The sequence below is a fragment of the Notolepis coatsorum genome (genome assembly GCF_963971535.1).
Source record: "Notolepis coatsorum genome assembly, chromosome: 4".
Lineage (NCBI taxonomy): Eukaryota > Metazoa > Chordata > Actinopteri > Aulopiformes > Paralepididae > Notolepis > Notolepis coatsorum.
The window spans coordinates 124,780,928-124,807,345 of NC_140168.1; the positions used below are offsets into that span (position 1 = coordinate 124,780,928).

At 43.5% G+C, this 26,418-nt stretch overlaps 1 protein-coding gene across 1 annotated transcript in view; it reads right to left on the minus strand.

Annotated features, from left to right (window-relative positions):
• Positions 1 to 26,418, minus strand: part of afg3l2 (AFG3-like AAA ATPase 2) — a 251,039-nt gene that overhangs the window by 156,396 nt on the left and 68,225 nt on the right. Inside the window, exons 3-4 of the mRNA XM_084311762.1 lie at positions 5,789 to 5,869; positions 5,498 to 5,610 (exon numbers count right to left, since the gene is read on the minus strand). Of these exons, the coding sequence (XP_084167888.1) occupies positions 5,498 to 5,610; positions 5,789 to 5,869 (194 nt within the window). The remainder of the gene's footprint in view (positions 1 to 5,497; positions 5,611 to 5,788; positions 5,870 to 26,418) is intronic.

The following is a 26,418-nucleotide window of genomic DNA, read 5'->3' on the forward strand; positions in this document are numbered from 1 at the left end:
GCGTCTTCGGCACCTTGAGCATGGCCGGCAATGACGTCTAAACACGTTTCCCGGCACCCAAAGTGTTAAGTTACAAAATTGTATTGTTAGACAAGAAAGAATCAACTGGTTTGTTCTCCCATAAGAGAGGACATATAACGTTTTAGTTTTGTCACCTAACAAATGGTGGATAGTTGATAGTATATGCACTAGAATTATATACAGGAACGATGCATAATACGTTTTATCTCCTCATTTATAGAGAAGAAATGGAGAAAATTGTCTGATTCTAAGTAAAGACCAACAAAACCGAGACAATCACAGATGAAAGTGACACTCAAACTCAGGTTAAATACAACTGGATCTTAAGTAATTCCATCAAGAATCATATTACAAATTGTGCATATATATATTTTGGAACATTTCACCATAATCACCCTTTGTGTTAGGTTTCATTAACCACTAGGTTAACGGTTTTAATTTTATATTTTCATTTTATTATCATTTATATTTTCAGTTTGTATTCATATTTAACCAATAGGTTAAACGTTTTATCATTTATATTTTCATTTTATATTCTCATTGTATTATCATGTTATGTTTTCATCTCATATTTTTCATTGTACCATATTAGTTAAAACATTTTCTACTTTGTTCATCCAATTATACTCCCCTACTGTTAACCTTGTACTAACATTAGAAGAAGAAAAAGGTAGTATTGTGAGAGAATGAAACTCATCATCTCCTACCACCAACATGAAGACAAAAGACGCCCCCACCCTCCTTTGTGTCCAAAGACCCCTCACCACTCACCTGTCCTGTCCAGCCACCCCTTCACCACCTCAAGCCCCCCCCCAAGACAGAACAAACCACACCGCTCACCATTCCAGACAAACCACCCCGAAAGACATTACCCCCCCCCCCCCCCCCCTCCCATTCATGGACCGAAACCCCCCAGAACAGACCAACCACCCACCCTTCCAGTCCGACCACTCACAAGGGACACACCTCTCACTCCTCTTGTATATAATGTACCCAATAACATCGATCTCGAGCTCAGTTTGGATACACCGGCCAGTGTCCACTCTGAGTCATCCAGCTGTAACTCTTTGATTCATCTGAACCTAACTTTAGTGTATTAAACCCATGTTTGTTCAAGCCTACCTGACTGTCTACATTTGATTACTCCGGGAACAATTCTCCCACAGTACCCATTCTGCAATCTGGTAATACAATTTTCAATCAATCAATCAAAACTCTGCTCCCCACCTAAAGTTCTGAGCGCACTCTGAGTTTTAGCCACGGACATTTCAGAGAGAGATGACAGGTGACAGATCCGGTATTTCCGAACCTATAGGTTCATAGGTTCGGAAATACCGGATCTGTCACCTGTCATCTCTCTCTGAAAGGAGAGAGCATATGGATCAGCGAGCGGCATATATATATATATCAGTATACTGCGCGCCGCGATTGGTTCTTGACAAGTGCGCAGCCAGTCGTTCAGTATTGACAAAGCCTACTTTGCTGGAACGGTTTATTTCGCACTATACAGTACGTATCAGTATAAGTACAAGTCTTTATTTGTCATCAGATTAACACACACACACATGCGATGAGCGACCCACAGGAACACACACACACATGCACTGAGTCGCAAGTCGTGAGACGTGTGTGTGTGTGTGTGTGTGTCATTTTGAGATCAGTCGCATTCCTGTTGAATATATCAGACAGGGATCAGGTGCCGAACCACGGCTGTTTTACACACGCCTCATTCGCCTTATAAGGAGATGGTGGGCGTGTCTGTATGCAAATTAATTTAGCACGAACGCGCTTTTGAGTTTAAGAATGAGTGGGATTAGGGTGGCTGAGTGGCGCAGTGGGTAAGGCGCTCGCCACTAACGCAGGAGATGCTGGTATCGAGCTCAGCTCTCGGCGTTGCTACCGGCTTGGCCGGCCATCATACTAACACAATTGGCAGTTTTAGAGGGTGGGAAAGCCGGTGGGTGGGGATTGGACGTTGTGGACAGCGACTCCTACAGGTCGGTTGAGTGACGCCGGTGCGGCGGAAACAGGAAGTATCGGGGGCAGTGTGAGCCTCCCACGCGTTACTCCTCGCCACTGAGAGTCCGCGCTGTCTGGTGAAAAGATGCGACAGGCTGCCTCCTCGTGTACCGGAGGGGACACGTGATGCAAGGCATGGTCCTCACTACAGCCGACCAGTGGGAGGCATAGTCTAGCAACGTTCAAGACAGGGGAGGGGAGAATTGGAAATACGAAATTGGGATGGGAGAAAAATAGAAAATGAGGAGAAAAAGTGGATAGAAAATAAAATAAAGAATTAGTGGGATTCATCATGCAAATCTCCTGGGTAAGAACAGATTTGGACATTAAGAACGGCTTGGTGAATGTGACGGTGGCTTTTCTTATTGTTCTCTTAACAGACAGGTAAGCAAGAATATAAGAAAAATAATAAGAGTATTGTTGAATGAGGCCCATTGATACTATGTTTGTTTCTGACTCAAAGCGTGTGTGAGAGAGAGAGAGAGAGAGAGAGAGAGAGAGAGAGAGAGAGAGAGAGGGGGGGGGAATGAGGAAGGGGCAAGAGAGAAAGAGAGCTGGGAGTGTGTGAGAGAGAGAGAGAGAGAGAGAGAGAGAGGGGGGGGGGGGGGCGGGGTGTGAGTCCTTTATTCATTGTTTTAAATTATAATTTTCTTTTAAGTTATTTTGTGCATCACTCTGTTTTGAATTTGATGCAAATTTGCAATGCATGAGGGTCATCCTTTTGTGTTAAATGGCTGCATAAAGCAAGCATTTGTTGACTCTCATGTTGATAAGAGTATTAAAACTTGAAAAAGATCTGTTTAGGTAGATTTAGAACAGATACAAAATATGATTAATTTGCGATTAATCGCGAGTTAACTATGGACAATCATGCGATTAATCAGATTAAATATTTTAATCAATTGACAGCCTTAGTAATAACAATTATTTTTTTATAACTCTTGATTTTTAACTTTTACATAAGCATTATACAGAACAGTAATAATATGACAACCACCACCACCACAGGACAGACAGGACAAACAGGACTCACAGGACAGGACAGTGTTGTATGGTGGGGGGGGAGCGAGCTGCATTTGCTCTTGCTATGTCAGGTCTGTTTTGATTGTGCCCTGGCAGTCTTTAACCGTCTGACGGCTCATATGTTGTCCATTTCGACCAGCGTCTGTTGTATGTATCGGCCTTCAATCTCAGCAGGAATGTCATTTTTTCCATTTAGCTTATCTCCTCCACTATTCCCCTCCATGTCTCTTTGTCTGGAGCGGCTTCTTTGAGCCAGCTCCTTGTGATGGCCTTCAGCTATTGTCATGATTTTGAACAGGTACAAGTCTTCATTGGTCTCCTCTGTGGTCAAACCCAGGTATATCAGCTGGGGTTCCATGAGGAATTCATAGCTAAGAATTCTGTACATTTCCTGTGTAACACTCTTCCAAAATGGTTGCACTTTATCACATAACCAAAATATGTGAGAGTGGTTGGCATTCATCTGTCCACACTGTCTCCAGCAGGGTTGTTGCCCTTTTAATAGTTTACTCTTAATTTGCAGTGTGAAAAAAAATCTCATCACATTTTTCCAACCGAATAGTAATAACACAAATTTAACAATCAAATTTAGTTCAATAACTCGTAGGGATGCATCAATAAATCAGGTGGTATTTGGCTTTAAGGCAGACCTGGGCATTGTACGGCCCGCGTACGGCCCGCGGGATGATTCTGACCGGCCCGCGAAAGATTACATGATAATAATAAAAAAAAAATATTATATTTTTCTTTTTTTTGTAACTTTTTTTTTCTTCATGTCAACGTTCACACGCACAATATACGCTTACCTAGGATTTGACTTGATTCAACAACAAATCAGTCGGGGCAAGCCGAAAATGGTCGAAAGTGTGGTTATTTGAAGTTTGGATTTCTTTTTTCACAACTGAGGTAGGTAGATTACATTTTTGGAGACTAAAGTACAGAAAAAGGGTACCGTTGGGTACCGGTATCGATTCACAGGTACCGGTACCGTATCGGTTCAAATGTGAACGGTACCCATCCCTACTGAACACACAACTGCAGGGAAAGGGCATTTTTGCTCATGAAATGCATAGCCATGTGAAAGCCTTCATGACAAAGTTGCAATTAATTTCAAGGCAACTAGGCAGCAACAATCTCAAACACATGAAAACCCTGAAAGAAGTCAAACCATCAGCTGATCACCGGCACAGGTACTCATCCATGTTGGGAGCACTGCATGATAAATTTTCAAGGCGTTTTCAAGATTTCAAAAAGGTTGAGGATGAAATGCAGCTGGTTTCCTCTCCCTTTACCTGCAGTGTTGATAGTGCACCCACTGATGTTCAGCTTGAACTCATTGACCTGCAGTCTGATTCACTACTGAAAGAGCACTTTAAGTCAGCATCACTGCTAGAGTTCTACTCTGCTCTCAAGGAGGAGAACTTTCCAAACATGAGAAGACATGCTCAGAAGATGTTGGTTCTCTTTGGATCCACCTATATGTGAACAGACATTCTCAGTCATGACGTTTACCAAGTCCAGGTACAGATCCTCTCTCACTGATGAACATCTGGCAGCTGTGCTTCGCATCTCCACCTCAGACATGCAACCTGACTTTGATGGACTTGTTAAAGCTCAACAGAGACTGGATTTATCACACTGAATGAAAAAAAAAACCTAACCCTTTTTTTGCACAGTTCTGAAAACATTAAATGTTTAATATAGGCATGTAAAGTAAAAAAGGCTACTGGGACACTTTTCTTTACACAGTTCAGTGACATGTCTTGTTTATTTTGGCTATAAGATGATGTGATGTCTTTAGAAAGCTAAGAAAATCCTTGTTTCAATAGTATATGAAACTCAAAATAATAACTTTATTTGTATAGCACTTTTTCATACATGCCCTTTGTTATTAATGTTTCACATTTTGTTTATCATTTTGGAAATAAATTCTATTTGAATAAATGATATTTTTGAAAGCTAACCTCACCTCTTAATTGCCAAATAATAACATACACTATTACCAGGGGTCAAAACAATGCCATTTACTGCTTTTTATATAGAAATAAAATGTATATTATGCATAATTGAGTTTGGAATTTTGGCCCGGCCCTCCAACATATTTTCAGTTGCTCATTCGGCCCCCCGGGAAAAATAATTGCCCACCCCTGCTTTAAGGTGTACCGAGTAGTTTCGGCCACTTGATGTCACTAGAGCACCATTAAAACAATGTGGTGGTTTACAAATGCTGTACCACCAAACATAGTTCAGATCAAACTACGGCATTGCAGATCAAATATGACTCAAGATCCAACAATATCATATCAAACTTACCCCTAAAAATGTTGTCAGAAATAACGGGCCGATATCCGATATCAATATCGTATGGGTGCATCCCTACGTATTACCTTGTGCTTTTTCTCCCACTTTTATTTCTTTCCACTGAAAGTCTCACCTTCTGAAGACGGCTGTACCAGTGCGTGTCCTCCTTCTGACCCCCTCGCTTCCCCCCTCCACCTCCTCCTCCCCCAGATCTACCAGGGGCTCTCGGATTGGCTGGTTTGGCCTCTGACAGTGAGAAGAACAAGGAAGAACAGGCAGCTCACGTCTCTCCATTGACCTTGAAATGGCACATGCTCAAGGGTAATCACTTTGTAATTACAAAATGTTATCCCTTTTTCTACAGCTAATATTTAACAGAAAGAACACCGTCTCTAGCAGAAGAAGAATGATGATAATATGATACCTTTGGCTGCTCCATCATCGCCTGCTTTGGGTTCGTTGCTCTTTGGACCGTCCTTATTATTTGGAAAGTACTTCTCAAATCCTGAGACAGAAGAATAGAATCAAAACTTGAACTTCTGGATTAGGCCCATAATTTCTCTCATGAGTAAAATTTCAATAGCTAAAAAAATTAAGGGTAAACTTTTTCTATCTACACACACACAGGTCTACACACACAGGGGTCTACAGAAATGGTCGTTCATTTCTCTTCTTAATGTGATGTTCAGACAGCTCTTTGGTCTGAGAGCAGTCCAACAACCAGGTGAAACTGGAATGAGGGCTGGGTTCAAAAGAAAAGATTTTCCAGTTTAGAATCAACCAACCTTCCTAAATATGAATAATCCAATATCAATTCATAAAACCTGAGATCGATCTTTTAATATATGCCTTTTCCCATGAAGTCTTGCATGAGCGTGCAACGAGATCTGGCCACAGTCAAAACAAAAGACACGGTACATTGAGCTTTGTTTATAAAAAAGACAATGCGGTGTAGTAGGCAAGGCGCTCGCCACCAACGCAGGAGACGCTGGGTTCGAGCCCAGCTCGTTCATACTAACACAATTGGCAGTGTTAGGGGTGGGAAAGCTGGTGGGTGGGTCCTGGTCGTTGTAAACAGCAACTCCTACAGTTCGGTCGGGGCGCCTGCTCAGCGAGGAAAGGATCTAAGGGGGGTAGTGTGATCCTTCCACACGTGACACCCTCTCAGTGAGAGTCCGCGCTGCCAGGTGAAAAGAAGCGGTTGATTGGCTACACATGTGTCGGAGGAAGCATGTGATAGCCTCCACTCTCTCAGACCGACTGTAGGGGGTAGGTGCGCAGCGACCAGGAAGGGGATTGGGAATTGGCATTACGACTAACATTGGGATGGGAGAAAAACGGAGGAAAAAGGAGGGGGAAAAAGATCAAAAAATAAAAATAAAATAAAAAAGACAATGCATTGGGTTTCTAGCAAAGGCACTTTTTTATCCACTTTTTCTCCTTATTTTTCTATTTTCTCCCATCCCAATTTCGTAATTCCAATTCCCCCCTCCCCTGTCTTGAACGTTGCTAGACTATGCCTCCCACTGGTCGGCTGTAGTGAGGATAGAAGCCTTGCATCACGTGTCCCCTCCGGTACAGGAGGAGGCAGCCTGTCGCATCTTTCCACCAGACAGTGCGGACTCTCAGTGGCGAGGAGTAACGCGTGGGAGGCTCACGCTGCCCCCGATACTTCCTGTTTCTGCTGTACAGGCGTCACCAAACCGACCTGTAGGAGTCGCTGTCCACAATGTCCAATCCCCACCCACCGGCTTTCCCACCCTCTAACACTGCCAATTGTGTTAGTATGACGGCCGGCCAAGCCGGAAGCAACGCAGATAGCTGGGCTAGATACGAGTATCTCCTGCGTTTGTGGCGAGCGCCTTACCCACTGTGCCACCCAGCCGCCGCAAAGGCACATTTTGTAACTGTTACTTGTACAGCATTAGTTCTCCGAAAGTCTCTTTCATATCCAAGCAGAATTGGTATTGTAACTGAAATATCCCTAACCAAATTGATATTAAATATCCCTAACCAAATTGATATTAAATCGTATCAAATCAGGACCTTGTGAATCAGAATAAATGTTTACTACCACACTACAGAAGGTTAACCTTTCACTACCACACTACAGAAGGTTAACCTTTCACTACCACACTACAGAAGGTTAACCTTTCACTACCACACTACAGAAGGTTAACCTTTCACTACCACACTACAGAAAGTTAACCTTTCACTACCACACTACAGAAGGTTAACCCTTTCACTACCACACTACAGAAGGTTAACCCTTTCACTACCACACTATAGAAGGTTAACCTTTCACTACCACACTACAGAAGGTTAACCTTTCACTACCACACTACTACAGAATGTTAACCCTTTCACTACCACACTACAGAAGGTTAACCCTTTCACTACCACAATACCAAAGGGTTAACCCTTTTACTTCATCAATACAGAATGTTAAGGTTAACCCTTTCACTGCCACCCTTTTCCTTCCCAGCCCTTCCCAGAGACAGTCGCATTTCTCTCCTCTCCCCAGGCTCCTCAAGGCCGTTCCTACCGCCGCCTCTACTGCTCCATGGAGCCCGACGCTGCTATGCTCTGCTTCGTGCCGGTTGCCGGACTATACTCAAATCAACTCTAAATGGATCTAATCAGTGGATTGCATATTTTCTTCAAGAAGGCTAACCCTCGGGGAGCTCCAGTAGCTCACCACGTACCGCGAGTGCTATTTCAGCGCCGTGGACAACCGCGCTCGCGCGGATCTGGGGCTGAGCGCGTTCGAATCCCGGACGGCAGCCGTGCCTTTCCCAGAGTGTCTTTCCCCCCCATCTGAACCCTTTCAGCCTGCTCTGTCGGTCGAACTTGACCAAGTATGAATGCGAAGAAAAAGCGATAAACGCTAAAAGAACCAGGTGACTGGTCAAAGTTTAAAAAAAAAAAAGAAGGCTAACCCTCTCTGCCTATTGGGACATCATAATCGGGCTACCAACTTGAAGACGAGGTCATTTTTAGGGTAGGTGCGCAGCGACCAGGAAGGGGATTGGGAATTGGCATTACGACTAACATTGGGATGGGAGAAAAACGGAGGAAAAAGGAGGGGGAAAAAGATCAAAAAATAAAAATAAAATAAAAAAGACAATGCATTGGTTTCTAGCAAAGGCACTTTTTTATCCACTTTTTCTCCTTATTTTTCTATTTTCTCCCATCCCAATTTCGTAATTCCAATTCCCCCCTCCCCTGTCTTGAACGTTGCTAGACTATGCCTCCCACTGGTCGGCTGTAGTGAGGATAGAAGCCTTGCATCACGTGTCCCCTCCGGTACAGGAGGAGGCAGCCTGTCGCATCTTTCCACCAGACAGTGCGGACTCTCAGTGGCGAGGAGTAACGCGTGGGAGGCTCACGCTGCCCCCGATACTTCCTGTTTCTGCTGTACAGGCGTCACCAAACCGACCTGTAGGAGTCGCTGTCCACAATGTCCAATCCCCACCCACCGGCTTTCCCACCCTCTAACACTGCCAATTGTGTTAGTATGACGGCCGGCCAAGCCGGAAGCAACGCAGATAGCTGGGCTAGATACGAGTATCTCCTGCGTTTGTGGCGAGCGCCTTACCCACTGTGCCACCCAGCCGCCGCAAAGGCACATTTTGTAACTGTTACTTGTACAGCATTAGTTCTCCGAAAGTCTCTTTCATATCCAAGCAGAATTGGTATTGTAACTGAAATATCCCTAACCAAATTGATATTAAATATCCCTAACCAAATTGATATTAAATCGTATCAAATCAGGACCTTGTGAATCAGAATAAATGTTTACTACCACACTACAGAAGGTTAACCTTTCACTACCACACTACAGAAGGTTAACCTTTCACTACCACACTACAGAAGGTTAACCTTTCACTACCACACTACAGAAGGTTAACCTTTCACTACCACACTACAGAAGGTTAACCTTTCACTACCACACTACAGAAAGTTAACCTTTCACTACCACACTACAGAAGGTTAACCCTTTCACTACCACACTACAGAAGGTTAACCCTTTCACTACCACACTATAGAAGGTTAACCTTTCACTACCACACTACAGAAGGTTAACCTTTCACTACCACACTACTACAGAATGTTAACCCTTTCACTACCACACTACAGAAGGTTAACCCTTTAACTACCACAATACTAAAGGGTTAACCCTTTTACTTCATCAATACAGAATGTTAAGGTTAACCCTTTCACTGCCACCCTTTTCCTTCCCAGCCCTTCCCAGAGACAGTCGCATTTCTCTCCTCTCCCCAGGCTCCTCAAGGCCGTTCCTACCGCCGCCTCTACTGCTCCATGGAGCCCGACGCTGCTATGCTCTGCTTCGTGCCGGTTGCCGGACTATACTCAAATCAACTCTAAATGGATCTAATCAGTGGATTGCATATTTTCTTCAAGAAGGCTAACCCTCTGGGAGCTCCAGTAGCTCACCACGTACCGCGAGTGCTATTTCAGCGCCGTGGACAACCGCGCTCGCGCGGATCTGGGGCTGAGCGCGTTCGAATCCCGGACGGCAGCCGTGCCTTTCCCAGAGTGTCTTTCCCCCCCATCTGAACCCTTTCAGCCTGCTCTGTCGGTCGAACTTGACCAAGTATGAATGCGAAGAAAAAGCGATAAACGCTAAAAGAACCAGGTGACAGGTCAAAGTTTAAAAAAAAAGAAGGCTAACCCTCTCTGCCTATTGGGACATCATAATCGGGCTACCAACTTGAAGACGAGGTCATTTTTGGATTATCGAAGCTTTTGGACTGCAATAAGAAGATTTTGGATCTGTTTACCGCGCACAGGACCTACCAAAATGAACTGATTAAGACACTTGGACACTTGGACTAATAATGCATTCAGTCATTTGGACGGAGTTGTTAAAACTCACTCCACTCAAATCAATAGAGTTATATTTCACTCTATTCAAATCAAATTTAAAGTGACGTGGCTGGGATAAATGTGCCAGTCAGTCAGCCAAAACAAATTCCTGGACCAAGGTCGAAACAGGGAGCTGCTGGAGTCGAAGGCCCTCTGGGAGATAAGAGTGGCAAGCGGCTTCCCCCACCCCCATTCCCTACCCAATCCCCCCTCCCGCGTGTACGCCCGGCACCACTCCCACGTGATGGTGACGGCAGCCGACTAGTACGCGCGCTGGAGGGGGGGGAGCCTAAATGACTGTCTCATCACCAAAGCCCGATCCCCCCCGTCCCTGCCCCCTCCCGCTGGACAATCTTTCCACCCTCCCTCCCGCCACCTGGCGCAACGACACCCGGTGTTGTCGCAGCCGACTATCGCATATGGTGTCTCAGGCATTCTGTAGTCGACATGTGTCAACAAATGTACATGTCTGTTGAATTTATGTTGTGCCGTTGTTACTGTAAAAATTTAATGATTGTGATATGTTGTTGTTAATGAGACAATGAGCTGTATGTGTGTGTCACTGGAATTTCCCCAAGGGGATCAATAACGGAATATCTTATCTTATGGTTAACCCTTTCACTACCACACTACATAAGGTTAACCCTTTCACTGCCACACTACAGAAGGTTAACCCTTTCACTACCACACTAGAGAAGGTTAACCCTTTCACTACCACAATACCAAAGGGTTAACCCTTTCACTACCACACAACAACCTTCTGTAGTGTGGTAGTGATAGGGTTATACAAGAGGGAGCAACACAGACATGGTGCTAAATTTAATAGTGAAATGGGAAAGAGGTCATTCTTACACTGCAGCAGTGCTGGGGAATAGCTACATCAGGGAGGGGCAACTGGCGGCCCCCCTCACTGACACTCCATGCGGCCCCAGACCAATATTAAAAAATAAATAAAATAATTATATATATATATAATTTTTTTTTTCTTTTTTTGCATTCGACTAAGAGGTTGGCAGTCGACTATGGCTCCTTTCGATCGATTAGTCGACTATTCGACTAATAGGGGTCAGCCCTAGTGTGGACATATTCAACACTGTTGAAAGTGCCGTGCAGCAATATGGGGGGTTTGATAAACTGTCCGCTGTTGTTACCGATGGAGCACCCGCAATGAAAGGAAAACACACAGGTGCATTATACATCAGGTAAGTTCGCTAACATAATTTCCATCTATTGTGGGTCACTAATAATCAGGGGTGCAGTGGTCATGCCACGCGGTACCACGCCGTCCCAGCACTTTTCTGAGCAGAAGTACGTGCACGGATGCACACAAAAATGAAATGTTATTTCATCTGATGCAGATTGCATGCACAAACATTGAAGTTGACATTCCTTCTATTGTGCGCCAACAGGAGAGACCACAAGTGTCTCATTAAAGACAGAACCATTATTGACCCACTGTGGGGGAGGGTGATTGGTCAATGGGAGGCACTCAGGAATGTTTTGTTTAGTAGCAGGATAAAAGTTTATACATTTAACTAAATCATTTATTATTGCACTTTTGATTTACTGTTGTAGTGAAATGCAGCAGGAATGCTGCTTTGTGTTTGTTGAGCAGTGGGCTTTAAGTTGATACATTTATTTTAATAGAAGCCTTAATTATAATTTGTCACTTTTGTATATATTCGGGTTACACAGCAATACTTTCAAATTCGGCTGTATTTATAAATTCATAAAGTTGAAATTAAGCATTACTAAATGCGTTTTAAATGGAAGAAAAACAAAGTTACAACAAATTATAATAGTTTATATGCCATATTTATCACATCTGTGACTATTATGGGCTATTTGAGTGATGGGGTACTACTGGCGGGACTGCCGATAAACAATGCGGACCCCAGATTGATTGTGGAAATTTAGTGGCCCTCACCATATACAAAGTTGCCCACCCCTGAGCTACATGGAGAGAGAGCTAAACACCAGATCTAATGCAGTGCTCTGGAATAGCTACATGGAGAGTTAAACACCAGATCTAATGCAGTGCTGGGGAATAGCTACATGGAGAGCGAGTTAAACACCAGATCTAATGCAGTACTGTGGAATAGCTACATGGAGAGTTAAACAACAGATCTAATGCAGTGCTGTGGAATAGCTACATGGAGAGTTAAACACCAGCTCTAATGCAGTGCTGTGGAATAGCTACATGGAGAGAGTTAAACACCAGATCTAATGCAGTGCTGTGGAATAGCTACATGGAGAGCTAAACACCAGATATAATGCAGTGCTGTGGAATAGCTACATGGAGAGTTAAACACCAGATCCAATGCAGTGCTGGGGAATAGCTACATGGAGAGAGAGCTAAACACCAGATCTAATGCAGTGCTGTGGAATAGCTACATGGAGAGCTAAACACCAGATCTAATGCAGTGCTGTGGAATAGCTACATGGAGAGTTAAACACCAGATCTAATGCAGTGCTGTGGAATAGCTACATGGAGAGCTAAACACCAGGGCCCTCATTCATCAACGTGTTCTACGCACAGATCTGTGCTTACCCTGTGCGTACGATCATTTCTAAGCAAAGAGTGGGATTCATCAATTTCGATTTGAACTTGACTCCGTGCTTACGTCTACGCACAGGTCAGACCAGGCGTACCTGGCGCCCAGTGGTAGAATATATTATTACAACAAGGAAATGAGCTTCTGTGCATAATAACACTGGCATGTTCTGTACGAACCGTAGTTCATTATAGTTCATTGTAAAATAGCAACAGTAGTGTAATTATGGTCAAAACCCTATAAATAGCATTTGGAATAATAGATCTTTCTCTCAGAATGAATGCAGCATGGTTTATATAGCGTTATCGGAATATACGGGGTGTAGGCTACTGACTGACTGCGCTCCGCGTAGCTTGATTGATTGATTGATTGATTGAAAAGTTTATTAACAGATTGCAGAATGGGTACAGTACAGTACAGCTCAATACACACAATTGTTAAGGGGATGCAGACCAGAGAAAGACTTTCGTATTGTTTACATCAGGGTCCCCCATTTTCAATTCATCATAAATCATAAAGCTCAACTCGTTATTATTTTGCGCAGACCGCAGAAACACGGGAACGTTTTGATTATATTTAAAAGGCTTTACGTTAAACGAAACAAGTGGAATTTCGAAGCTGTAAGCAGAATACAAGTCATATGAATATAGTGTTCTTCCCCCTTTTTACTGTATAAGAAAGAATAGAAAACGCATTGCAATGACACCAGATAGTGGACAGACTATGTATATGATGGGATTCAAGTTCGCGTTTTTGTTGATCATAGGCATGCTGTCAGAGTATGATATCAGAACATTTGTCGTCACAGATCATGTCCTAATAGAACATAGGCTATGGCATGGATCGTGATATGGACTGTTATTATTACTGTCTGTACCGGTACCACCCATTGTGACAACAGCCTTGTGAGTCCCGCACACAAACATGATGGAATTCAAGTTCATGTATTGAAAGGCAGGCTACATCATACATGCAGTGAGATTCATTGCTACCCAATACTGACATCAAAATAGATTGTAGTATGCCTCTAGAAATCATATGCAGCAGGTAGAAAATTTACGGGAGATCCATCGCGATTTGGAATAAAATTGAGGAGAACTTTAATCCCTGGGTATTAATCAAACAACACAGGAAAAGGCAGTCATATTCCAGCGCGGTATTTATTAGTGTTTGCGCTGCCCAGGCAATGGTTAATAGATATCATATCGGACATCACCGTAAGTGTACACGTCTGTCAGCCTGTCTCATGACACGCTTCCCTCGGCTTAGTCCATTTTTCCACATTTCATGGGTGTATTCCATTACCGTATATGGTTAATCGGGGCGTTTCTGGTATGCAAATACGTGAAAACGTGCACGAGCCGCGGCGCAGGGCCAAGGTGGGATTCATCATGACAGGTGTGCGTAGAGCCTGCGTACGCACGTGTGATGAATCCCGACTTCCCTGTGCGTACACTAGTTCTACATTCCGTGCTTACGTGTGGAAATAGAACATGTTCTACGCACACATTGATGAATGAGGGCCCAGATCTAATGCAGTACTGTGGAATAGCTACATGGAGGAGAGTTAAACACCAGATCTAATGCAGTGCTGTGGAATAGCTACATGGAGAGTTAAACACTAGATCTAATGCAGTGCTGGGGAATAGCTACATGGAGAAAGAGCTAAACACCAGATCTAATGCAGTGCTGTGGAATAGCTACATGGAGAGCTAAACACCAGATCTAATGCAGTGCTGTGGAATAGCTACATGGAGAGTTAAACACCAGATCTAATGCAGTGCTGTGGAATAGCTACATGGAGAGCTAAACACCAGATCTAATGCAGTGCTGTGGAATAGCTACATGGAGAGTTAAACACCAGATCTAATGCAGTTTTGATTGATTGATTGAAAAGTTTATTAACAGATTGCAGAATGGGTACAGTACAGTACAGCTCAATACATACAATTGTTAAGAGGATGCAGACCTGAGAAAGACTTTCGTCTTGTTTCCATCAGGGTCCCCCATTTTCAATTCATCATATGACACACATGACATACAGATAGACAGTACTGCTACATCTATACATTTATGACATACCAGATTTTCAAATACAGTACCGTTTGTGATACTAAAAAAATCCAGAAGAAGAGTATATACATTTGACATAGAAACTGTGCATTGGGGGAGGTTGGGTAGGTGGGGTGGGGCTGTACATTGGAGGTGGGGGGGGGGGGGGGGGGGGGGGGGGGGTTGGGTAGGGGGGAGGGACACTGTACATTGGAATACTGACATACATTTGAGGAGGTTGGGTAGGTGGGGTGGGGTTGGGTGGGGCTGTACATTGGAATACTGACAAAGCCATGCTTGGTCTTTATTGTACAACTGGGTTAGGACATTTGTAGGGGCCAGTTTTGAATTGCAGTCTCCCGTAGGTGTTCTTTGAGAGTGTTTTTGAAGGTGGGTAGTGATTTACATTCCTTTACAGCTTTGGGTAGGGCGTTCCACATTGTTGTGGCATAATTGCGAAACGTGTTTAGTCCCTTGTTTGAGCCGAATCTGGGTTTTACATGATACAGTGCTGTGGAATAGCTACATGGAGAGTTAAACACCAGCTCCAATGCAGTGCTGGGGAATAGCTACATGGAGGAGAGCTAAACACCAGATCTAATGCAGTGCTGTGGAACAGCTACATGAAGGAGAGCTAAACACCAGATCTAATGCAGTGCTGGGGAATAGCTACATGGAGAGAGAGTTAAACACCAGATCTAATGCAGTGCTGGGGAATAGCTACATGGAGAGAGAGAGAGTTAAACACCAGATCGAATGCAGTGCTGTGGCAGGGCAGTACAGTGCGATATATATGTTGCACGTGCGACACTGACGTCAGTCTGTGCGATGAAAGGATTGACTTCAATAGCACTGGTGCGATGGCCCGCTATCCACTTGGTACTTGTAGTCTTGTGCGATTAAATACAATGTCCCTTCTGCGTAAAACTCCATATATCAAACACCAAATCCCATAATCCCTAGCGAACAATATCCCCGCGAGTTGCGAGCAGTGACTCATATCCGCTCGGCTCAGCTCACAAGTCACAACACAGCAGGTGACTGCAGGACTCGTCTCAGCAGCGTTTGGAACGCGGACATTGAAACAGCTAGTGGATAGTGTTGTCGCGACCCAAAACAAATCCCTGCTGTTTTATTCGGCAACGGGTCAAATGCATATAACATGCTTTGCAATCCTCGCGTCATAAAGTCCGAAATGAACGTTACGTTAGCATGAGCTAACAACAAGCTGTTCATAGCCATATTTATATAGAGAGAACAGCAGACGGGCAGAGTGAGGAGGAGGGGGCAGACATTCTCCCTTCTCTGTGTGTGTGTGTGTGTGCGTTTGGAAAGATCACATGAAGTCAGACGAGTATATTATATTGATAGTAAATGTACTGAGGGTGGACAGATAATGTTGATATTTAAACATAAAAAATACAATACAAAATAAATGTATTCATGATCATGCAACATAAAACGGTTGCGTGTTGCGAGTTCCAAAACATTTAACTTAAAGTTTAAAGCTCAATATATCAAAACGTGGCACTTTACAGTGAACAGGAGGTCTATGTGTATTAAAAACAATAGATTGTTTTTCCTTTAAAAGTCTGGAAGAGGTCAAAAATTAAAATGTCAAATGATATTTCCGTTGCCTTTTTTGAGTTGATCTAAATGTTACTGATTGTGTTAAATGGGCTTATGTTATGATATTGTCTCATATCGATTGCAGGCACCTGCATCGTATCATATCGTGGCATATATCAGCAAATATCGTATTGTTGTCCAAAGAATCTATATCGTATCGTATCGTGATGAAACTGGTGATTCCCACCCCTAGTAGAGTCCATACACCCAACACCAAATCCCATAATTCCTTACACGTAGCGTGTCTGGCTGTGTGACGTCAACTTGTCAGCATAAAATGACAGCCAAACATGGCACTGCAACTAAATAACACAAATACAATAGGCACATTTGTGACTGTTACGAATATAACACTTTTTATACTTGTGCTACAAGATTTTGGCCTGTGCTACAAAACGATCAACCTCTGTAGCACCAGTGCTATGTGCAAAAAAAGTTAACGTACAGCCCTGTGTGGAATAGCTACATGGAGTTAAAAACCAGATCTAATGCAGTGCTGTGGAATAGCTACATGGAGAGTTAAACACCAGATCTAATGCAGTACTGTGGAATAGCTACATGGAGAGTTAAACACCAGATCTAATGCAGTACTGTGGAATAGCTACATGGAGGAGAGCTAAACACCAGATCTAATGCAGTACTGTGGAATAGCTACATGGACCTGGTCGGGGACTGACCTTTAGATTAATCTGTCTAGTTTAGTTAGGAAGTTTATTTTCCCCCATGTCTGCTTTTTTGCAGCACCACAAACATGGGAACTCTCTAAGTGTTGAATGTCCCGTGATTAAGACGGGGAGGACACAACCCTCTTTGCGCCGCCCCTGTGCCTCAAATAGATTCGCTATCAGCTCTATCTTCAATCTTTCAAAATGTTCAGTTGCTATTGCATGCACTCATCTGTGTTTCACTACACATTTGAGTGCATGCTTACCAACTGTTAGTCTGCAACACTACTATCACCGACATCTAAGAAGGGAGATCCCCCCTTGAATGGCCCTTCTAAGGCTTCTCTCCTCCACACTGCCTGTGGAGCATTTTTCCCTATTGTTAGGTTTTAGTGAGTTTTTCCTTACCTTCGCGTGGGGTGTGTCTGGGAGTGCTTGCATTCTTTCATTTATTTGCATTTATTTTAAATTTGTTGGACCTTATGGTGTTCTTGTTCTGTTCTTGACTTATAGTTATGTTTTCTTCTTGACTTGTTTAAAGAAGACATGTACGGCCCATGGGGACATTAACGTGTGTTGTCGGGCCTTATAAATAAATTTGGTTTGATTTGATTTGGAGAGTTAAACACCAGATCTAATGCAGTGCTGTGGAATAGCTACAGGGAGAGAGTTAAACACCAGATCTAATGCAGTGCTGTGGAATAGCTACATGGCACCTGAATCGAATCAAATCGTATCGTATCGTAGCAGACTTTGTGATATCGGAAAATATCGTATCGTTGTCCAAAGAATCAATATCGTATCGTATCGTGATGAAACTGGTGATTCCCACCCCTAATAGCTACATGGAGGAGAGCTAAACACCAGATCTAATGCAGTGCTGTGGAAAAGCTACATGGAGAGTTAAACACCAGATCTAATGCAGTGCTGTGGAATAGCTACATGGAGAGCTAAACACCAGATCTAATGCAGTGCTGTGGAATAGCTACATGGAGAGTTAAACACCAGATATAATGCAGTGCTGTGGAATAGCTACACTGATCACACTGATGAAGGCCGGATGGCTGAAAACGTTTTGTGTCCTTTGAAAATAAAAACAACGATATTCCGAGTGTGGTCCCTACCTCCCTTTTTTTGCATAATTAATATTGGACTACGCACCTGTCTGAGCGCAGTGGTTACCCTTTTTCTACCATACATGGAGAGCTAAACACCAGATCTAATGCAGTGCTGTGGAATAGCTACATGGAGAGTTAAACACCAGCTCTAATGCAGTGCTGGGGAATAGCTACATGGAGGAGAGCTAAACACCAGATCTAATGCAGTGCTCTGGAATAGCTACATGGAGAGAGAGTTAAAAACCAGATCTAATGCAGTGCTGTGGAATAGCTACATGGAGGAGAGCTAAACACCAGATCTAATGCAGTACTGTGGAATAGCTACATGGAGGAGAGTTAAACACCAGATCTAATGCAGTGCTGTGGAATAGCTACATGGAGTTAAACACCAGATCTAATGCAGTGCTGTGGAATAGCTACATGGAGAGTAAAACACCAGATCTAATGCAGTGCTGTGGAATAGCTACATGGAGGAGAGCTAAACACCAGATCTGATTGAATTGATTGATTGAAAACTTTATTAACAGATTGCAGAATGGGTACAATACAGTACAGCTCAATACACACAATTGTTAAGGGGATGCAGACCAGAGAAAGACTTTCGTCTTGTTTACATCAGGGTCCCCCATTTTCAATTCATCAGGACATATATGACATACATGACATACAGATAGTCAGTACTGCTACATCTATACATTTATGACATACCAGATTTGCAAATACAGTACTGTTTGTGATACAGAAGGAGTCAGGAAAAGGGAGTATATACATTTGACGTAGAAACTGTACATTGGAGGAGGTTGGGTGGGGGGGGTTGGGGTACACTGGGATATTGACAACCATACTGGGTAATCTACATTGGAGGTGGTTGGGGGGGGGGGGGGGGCACACTGTATAAACAAGCAAAACTGTACATTGAGGGGGGGGGGGGGGGAGACACTGTACAAACAAACAAAATTGTACATTGGACTATTGACAAAACCATACTAGGTAAATGACTGTACATTGGAGGGGTTTGGGTTAGGATATTTACAGGGGCCAGTGTTGAATTGCAGTCTCCCGTAGGTGTCCCTTGAGAGAGGTTTTGAAAGTGGGTAGTGATCCACATTCCTTTACAGCTTTGGGTAGGGCGTTCCACATTGATGTGGCATAATTGCAAAACGTGTTTAGTCCCTTATTTGAGCCGAATCTGGGTTTAACATGATTTGTGGAGCTCCCTCTGGTGTTGTGATCGTGGTATTCACTGACCTTTGGGAAGTATTTTGACATGTACATGGGTACCTTGGTCGTGTAGTGTATCTTGTAGACCAGGCCCATTGCAAGTTGCTGTACTCTGTCGTCTACTCTAAGCCATCCTAGGTTGTCAAAGTGGGCAGGGGTGAGGTGGGTTCTAGGAGTAAGGTCAAGCAGTAGTCTGACCAGTTTGTTTTGAGATGTTTGTAATTTTGTTTTTAGCGCCTTTGAGGTGCTTTGGTACCATGAGGTGCAAGCATAGTCGTAGTACCCCTGAATGAGTGCTCCTGCCAGAGTCTTCAGGGTATTCTTGTTTACCAGAGAGGAGATCCGGTACAAGAATCGAGTTCGTTGGTTGACTTTTTTTATTACATTGGATGCCATTTTGTCACAGGAGAGATTAGCCTCTAGGATGGAACCCAGGTAGGTAATTTCATCTTTCCTTGTGACAATATTGTCACCCACTGTAACTGAGAAGCCGTCGGTCTTGCTGAGTTTGTTATTTGAACCGAAGAGAATGGACTCTGTTTTGCCCATGTGTAATGATAGTTTGTTATCAGCGAGCCATATGCAGATTCTGCCTAGTTCCGAGCTGAGGGTTTTTTCAACCTGTAACTTGTTCTTGTCAGAGACCAGCAGGGCTGAGTCGTCCGCAAATCTAATGCAGTGCTGTGGAATAGCTACATGGAGAGTTAAACACCAGATCTAATGCAGTGCTGTGGAATAGCTACATGGAGAGAGAGTTAAACACCAGATCTAATGCAGTGCTGTGGAATAGCTACATGGAGAGTTAAACACCAGATCTAATGCAGTACTGTGGAATAGCTACATGGAGGAGAGCTAAACACCAGATCTAATGCAGTGCTGTGGAATAGCTACATGGAGGAGAACTAAACACCAGATCTAATGCAGTGCTGTGGAAAAGCTACATGGAGAGAGTTAAACACAAGATATAATGCAGTGCTGTGGAATAGCTACATGGCGGAGAGCTAAACACCAGATCTAATGCAGTGCTGTGGAAAAGCTACATGGAGAGAGCTAAACACCAGATATAATGCAGTGCTGTGGAATAGCTACATGGAGAGAGAGTTAAACACCAGATCTAATGCAGTGCTGTGGAATAGCTACATGGAGAGTTAAACACCAGATCTAATGCAGTACTGTGGAATAGCTACATGGAGAGAGAGTTAAACACCAGATCTAATGCAGTGCTGTGGAATAGCTACATGGAGAGAGAGAGCTAAACACCAGATCTAATGCAGTGCTGTGGAATAGTTACATGGAGAGAGAGAGTTAAACACCAGATCTAATGCAGTGCTGTGGAATAGCTACATGGATTGTACGCACGTAACCCGTGCTTACAATCATTTCTAAGCAAAGTGTGTGACTTATCAATTTGAACGTGTGCTTGACTTTGTGCGTATATTTACGCTCAGCTCAGGGCATGCGTACCTGGCTCCCGGCGGTAGAATATGGATACTGCAGACGGACGGCATAATGCTCAGTTTCATGCATTAGTTTCAACGCGGAAATTTCGTTCATTAGTTTGACTGACGTGTTCTGTATGACCCCCATAATTCATTATAGTTAATTGTAAAATAGCAACAGTAGTGTAATTATGGTCAAAACCCTGTAAATAGCATTTGGAATAATAGGTCTTTCCTTCTGAATGAATGCAGCATGGTTTATATATAGCGTTATCGGAATATACGGGGTGTACTGACTGCGCTCCGCGTAACTCAACTCGTTATTATTTTGCGCATAGATTGCAGAAATACGGGAAAGTTTTGATTATATTTAAAAGGCTTTGCCATTGTTAAACGAAACAAGTGGAATTTCGAAGCTGTAAGCAGAATACAAGTCATATGAACATCCACGATATAGTGTTCTTCCCCCTTCCTACTGTATAAGAAAGAATAAAAAACGCATTGAAAAGAGAACAGAGGTTATTTGTTGAGTTTATGTGTATACAAAACCCTTGCAATAAATGTGTCTTAAATGAATGAAAAGCATACAGTACATGCTCTGGATACAGGTAGCATATATCGTGTGGGTGATATGACTTGTATTCTGCTTGCAGCTTCGAAATTCCACTTATTTCGTTTTGTGTCAAAGCCTTTTAAATATAAATCAAAACGTTCCCGTATTTCTGCAATCTATGCGCAAAATAATAACGAGTTGAGTTCTAACAAAGAACGTATTACATGCTGGGTAGGCTGATAGAGTAAACTGTAAATGAAATAGCCTATAACATTATAAAGGATGGGGCGCCCAAGTGGCGAACCATGTAACATGCTGCGTCGCGGCACGGCCGACCCGGGTTCGATTCCCGGACCCGGCGTCATTTGCCGAATGTCTTCCCCCTGCTCTGTCTCCCGTTCTTCCTCTCTCTACTGGACTGCCCAGTAGTAAAAAGTGATAAATGCTCAAAAAAATTAATAATAATAAAAAAAAAAACATTATAAAGGATAGGCTATGATAGCAGAGTCTTCCCAATCTTTATTCCCCAGAGCCCCACGATTCCTGGGAGACATATAGGAATATGATATGATATATTATATATGCGCAAGTTACTGTTGCATAATGTAGGCTATGGCTGCTATTATATGTAATTCATATAGGCTACCTAATACCGAGAACAAAATAGATTGTATGACTCTACAAATCATATTATACCCGGTAGCCATATTATAGCCCGGATAAATACCATTTGTTCTTACCGTCAATGCTCATGCATGATTATCCATATATGGTAATGAAACACCCCCATGGGATGTGAAATAATGGACTAACCCGAGCGAACTCTGAGAAACTTCACGAGCGAGATTGTTCACGGAGGTCTAAGCAACTAATTCAACTCGCTGTCGAACCAAGAAGACACAACGCGTGTTATGGGATAAATACGCGACAGGCTGGCGGACTTGTACACGGTGATGTCAGATATCAACGACTCCCTAAGACCATTGCTGCAATTCTGCCTGGACAGCTCAAAATACTAATAAAGACCATTGACCACTGTTTGGCGTTAGTGTGTCATTATAACCATGCTTGAATATGAATGCCTTTATTTGTTTCGTTCGATTGGCTACCGGGTATAATATGATTTGTAGAGGCATACAATCTATTTTGTTGTCGGTATTAGGTAGCCTATATAAATTAGATATAATAGCAGCCATAGCCTACATTATGCAACAGTAACTTGCGCATATATAATAACACATGGCACAGCCCTGCGAAGCCTGCACAGTAAACTAACTTGATCGTTAATCTAGCTGTTGTATCTTTACGCTTATGAAAACATTAAATAATATGTATAGGCTATAGGCCGTTATTTTGCCTTAATAGCCTATATTCTCAAATGGCATTTAATGGCTATCCGCTGTGGGCTATCTCCTCGCTGACGGACCAGTATACCTTATATCATATCATATTCCTATATGTCTCCAAGGAATCGTGGGGCTCTGGGGAATAAAGGTTGGGAACCCCTGCTATTATAGCCTATCCTTTATAATGTTTTATTTTTTTGAACTAATGTTTTTTATTTTCAATTTTTGACATGACATAAAACTAGACACACAAACATTAACCCTTTGATCGCCATGCTTAAATTCATAATTTACCATCCTCCGCCAGCCCTATTTAATATGGAGAAGTTCCCCTTCTTTGCAGGGCTATAACTTTTTAAATTGTATTGCTTAGTGGCGGTTAGGTGGCCGAGCGGAGATTGCGTTCGTCACCAGCCCCGGAGCTGTGAGCTGGATTCGCCTGTTCGAATCCAGCTCACAGCTCCGGGGTTGTCACCAGCTTGGCTGGCCGTCTGCACTAATACAATTGGCTGTATTAGAGGGTGGGAGAAGCTGGCGGGGTGGGTCCGGGTCGTTGTAAACAGCGACTCCTACAGTTCGGTCGGGGCGCCTGCTAAGCGCGGATAGGACTCGAGGGGGATAGTGTGGTCCTCCCACACGCTACGCCCTCTCGATGAGAATCCGCGCTGCCAGGTGAAAAGAAGCGGTGATTGGCTGGACGTGTGTCGGAGGAAGCACGTGGTAGCCTCCACTCTCCCAGATGATCTGACTGTGGGGGGTAAGTGCGCAGCGACCAGGAAGGGACTGGGAATTGGCATACGACTAACATTGGGATGGGAGAAAATCGGAGGAAAAATGGAGGGGGAAAAAGACAAATAAAAAAATAAAAATTGTATTGCTTAATTGACATTACTATGGCCCATTCAACGTCCTATATCTATTGTTCAGGGTGTACTGTAGCAACGTTATACTTTTTCATTCACATATTCATACTAAAATACGGTCTAAAGTATAAGTATGTTTTTATCGTTTTCTGCAGCTTTCTCCAGAACGTGATTTATAGCCCCAAATGCATTATATTGATGATCAAATACAGTTTGATAGCAATCTGCGCGAGATAAAAAATGTCAAATGGACGTGCTTCTAGAAGTTACTACTGATCATCTGATGTTGACCGGATGGGGGGGGGGGGGGTCGTTTATAATTCCGTGGCCAACGTTATATGATTAATCTAGTGTGGGTGATATTATCATTAGAGCAGTTAGTATCGAACACGTTAGAAAATAACGTTGAATCGTACCGTAGCTTCCTCGTAGCGTTGGGCGATGAGTGTGGAACAGAAATTTTCCTATTATGGGATGTAGAAATATGCGATCCATTTCCAGGTTGTATAATAGTATATACGTCCAAATCATGTTGTTTATCGAGTTATTTGCAACCGATCGATGTCCAGTGTATCAAGATGGAGTCCCGCTAACGATAGCGAGTGCCCGGACGAAATATGGGAGAGCACCACTTCCGGCGCATCACTTCCTGTTTGGGCACTTCCGCCGATCGGCTACCAGATGGCGCTCTTGAACCGTTGGAGAGTTGAGAGGGGATCAACAGGAGATCTCAGGTCTCCGGGGGAGAAATATGATTTCGATCACAGATTTTTGAAATATTGATATCAAAGACGTGGTACGGCGTCTTTGGCAGAATGAGAATGGTGGGGAAAGACGTCCTACTGCGTTTTTGGCGATTAAAGGGTTAACAGTAGAAATCCACAATAAATCCCAGGACTATGACCGACATAATAATAACAATAATGACAGTCCAGTACTTAAATCAAAATAAATGTAGATTAAAAGATATACACAAATAAATACAATACATATGCTCTCGCTTGCTCTTCCCCCCCCCCCCCCTCAGGACCCCCTCTTGGACAATCCATCCATTATTGCGTTTAACACCAGGGATTACAAATTCATATACTATCCTTTATCCTCTCCACCACATCTAACCAGGTTGCTATGCTGGCTTCATTAACACAAAATTTGTGCGGTAGATATCTCTAGATAAATCACATCGAGATAGGTAAGAACCCATACCTTCCGGCACATTTTATCCTGTTGAATCCAGCGTGATGCCATCAGCTTTTTGGCAGCCGTAAGACCAGACAAAATTAGTCTCTTTACCTGTACAGAGGCTGCTAACTGAGAAACATCATTCAACAACAATACAGAAGGCAGTACAGGTATGGTCAGAAATAAAAATTCTGATAATTGCGTGGTTACTTCTTCCCAGAATATCTTAACAGGAGGGCATTCCCATACATATGCATAAATGTACCAATATCATCGTTTAAACATAAGGTGCATCGAGGGTTTTGTTTGAGCCCCATTAGGTGCAAACGTCTAGGAGTTAAGTAAGTCCTATGAATAAAATTAAGATTAATCTGTTGATGATCCGGGTTTACATTACATTTACATTTACATTTAGTCATTTAGCTGACGCTTTTATCCAAAGCGACTTACAAGTTCTGTACGACAAGCCATCAGGAAGGGCACAACTCTATCAGCTGAGCAACAATGTTCATCAAAGTGTTGAGTGCTACAGTGTAGGTTAGTTTATTAGGACAAGTGCATGACAGTACGGTTAGTTAGGGTTAGATTTCTTTTTTTTATAGTTTTTTTTTTTTTTATTCAGATAATGGTTGAAGAAGTGCGTCTTTAGTCGACGGCGAAAGATTGGACGTGATTCGGCTGTCCTAACTGGGGTGGGTAGTTCATTCCACCATTGTGGGGCAAGGACTGAGAATAGGCGACTTCTCTTTGATGACCCTCCCGGAGCTTGGATAGGAGTAGGTCTGAGGCGGCCAGAAGATGCAGAGCGTAGGGGTCTTGAGGGTGTGTAGTTAGAGACCATTGACCGGAGGTAGGCGGGAGCGGTTCCCTTTGCCGCACGGTATGCTAGGTCGAGGGCCTTGAAGCGGATTCGTGCAGCAATGGGGAGCCAGTGCAGGTCCCTAAGAAGTGGGGTGACATGGGCCGACTTCGGTAGGTTTGAGATCAGGCGGGCCGCTGCGTTCTGAATGAGTTGAAGAGGCTTAGTGGCAGTGGCCGGGAGGCCAGCGAGCAGTGCATTGCAGTAGTCGAGGCGGGAGATGACTGTTGATTGGACGAGGAGTTGGGTGGCTTCTTTTGTCAGGAAGGGGCGGATCCTTCTGACGTTGCTCAGGAGGAATCGGCAGGTTCTGGTCGTCGCTGCGATGTGAGCAGAGAAGTTCAACTGGTCGTCGAGGACAACACCAAGGTTCTTGGCGGTCGGGGACGCAGTCACAGCTGCATTCTCGACTGCGATTGAAAGGTCGGTTAGGGGGGAGGATTTGGCCGGCAGGTGGAGCAATTCTGTTTTGCGTAGGTTCAGTTTGAGGTGGTTGGACGTCATCCAGGCGGAGATGTCGGACAGACAGGCCGAGATCCGCTCAGAGACGTGGATATCTGAGGGAGGGAAGGAGAGGAAGAGTTGAGTATCGTCGGCATAACAATGGTAGGAGAAGCCATGAGACGTGATAATGTTACCCAATGATTTAGTGTAGAGGGAGAAGAGAAGGGGTCCTAAAACC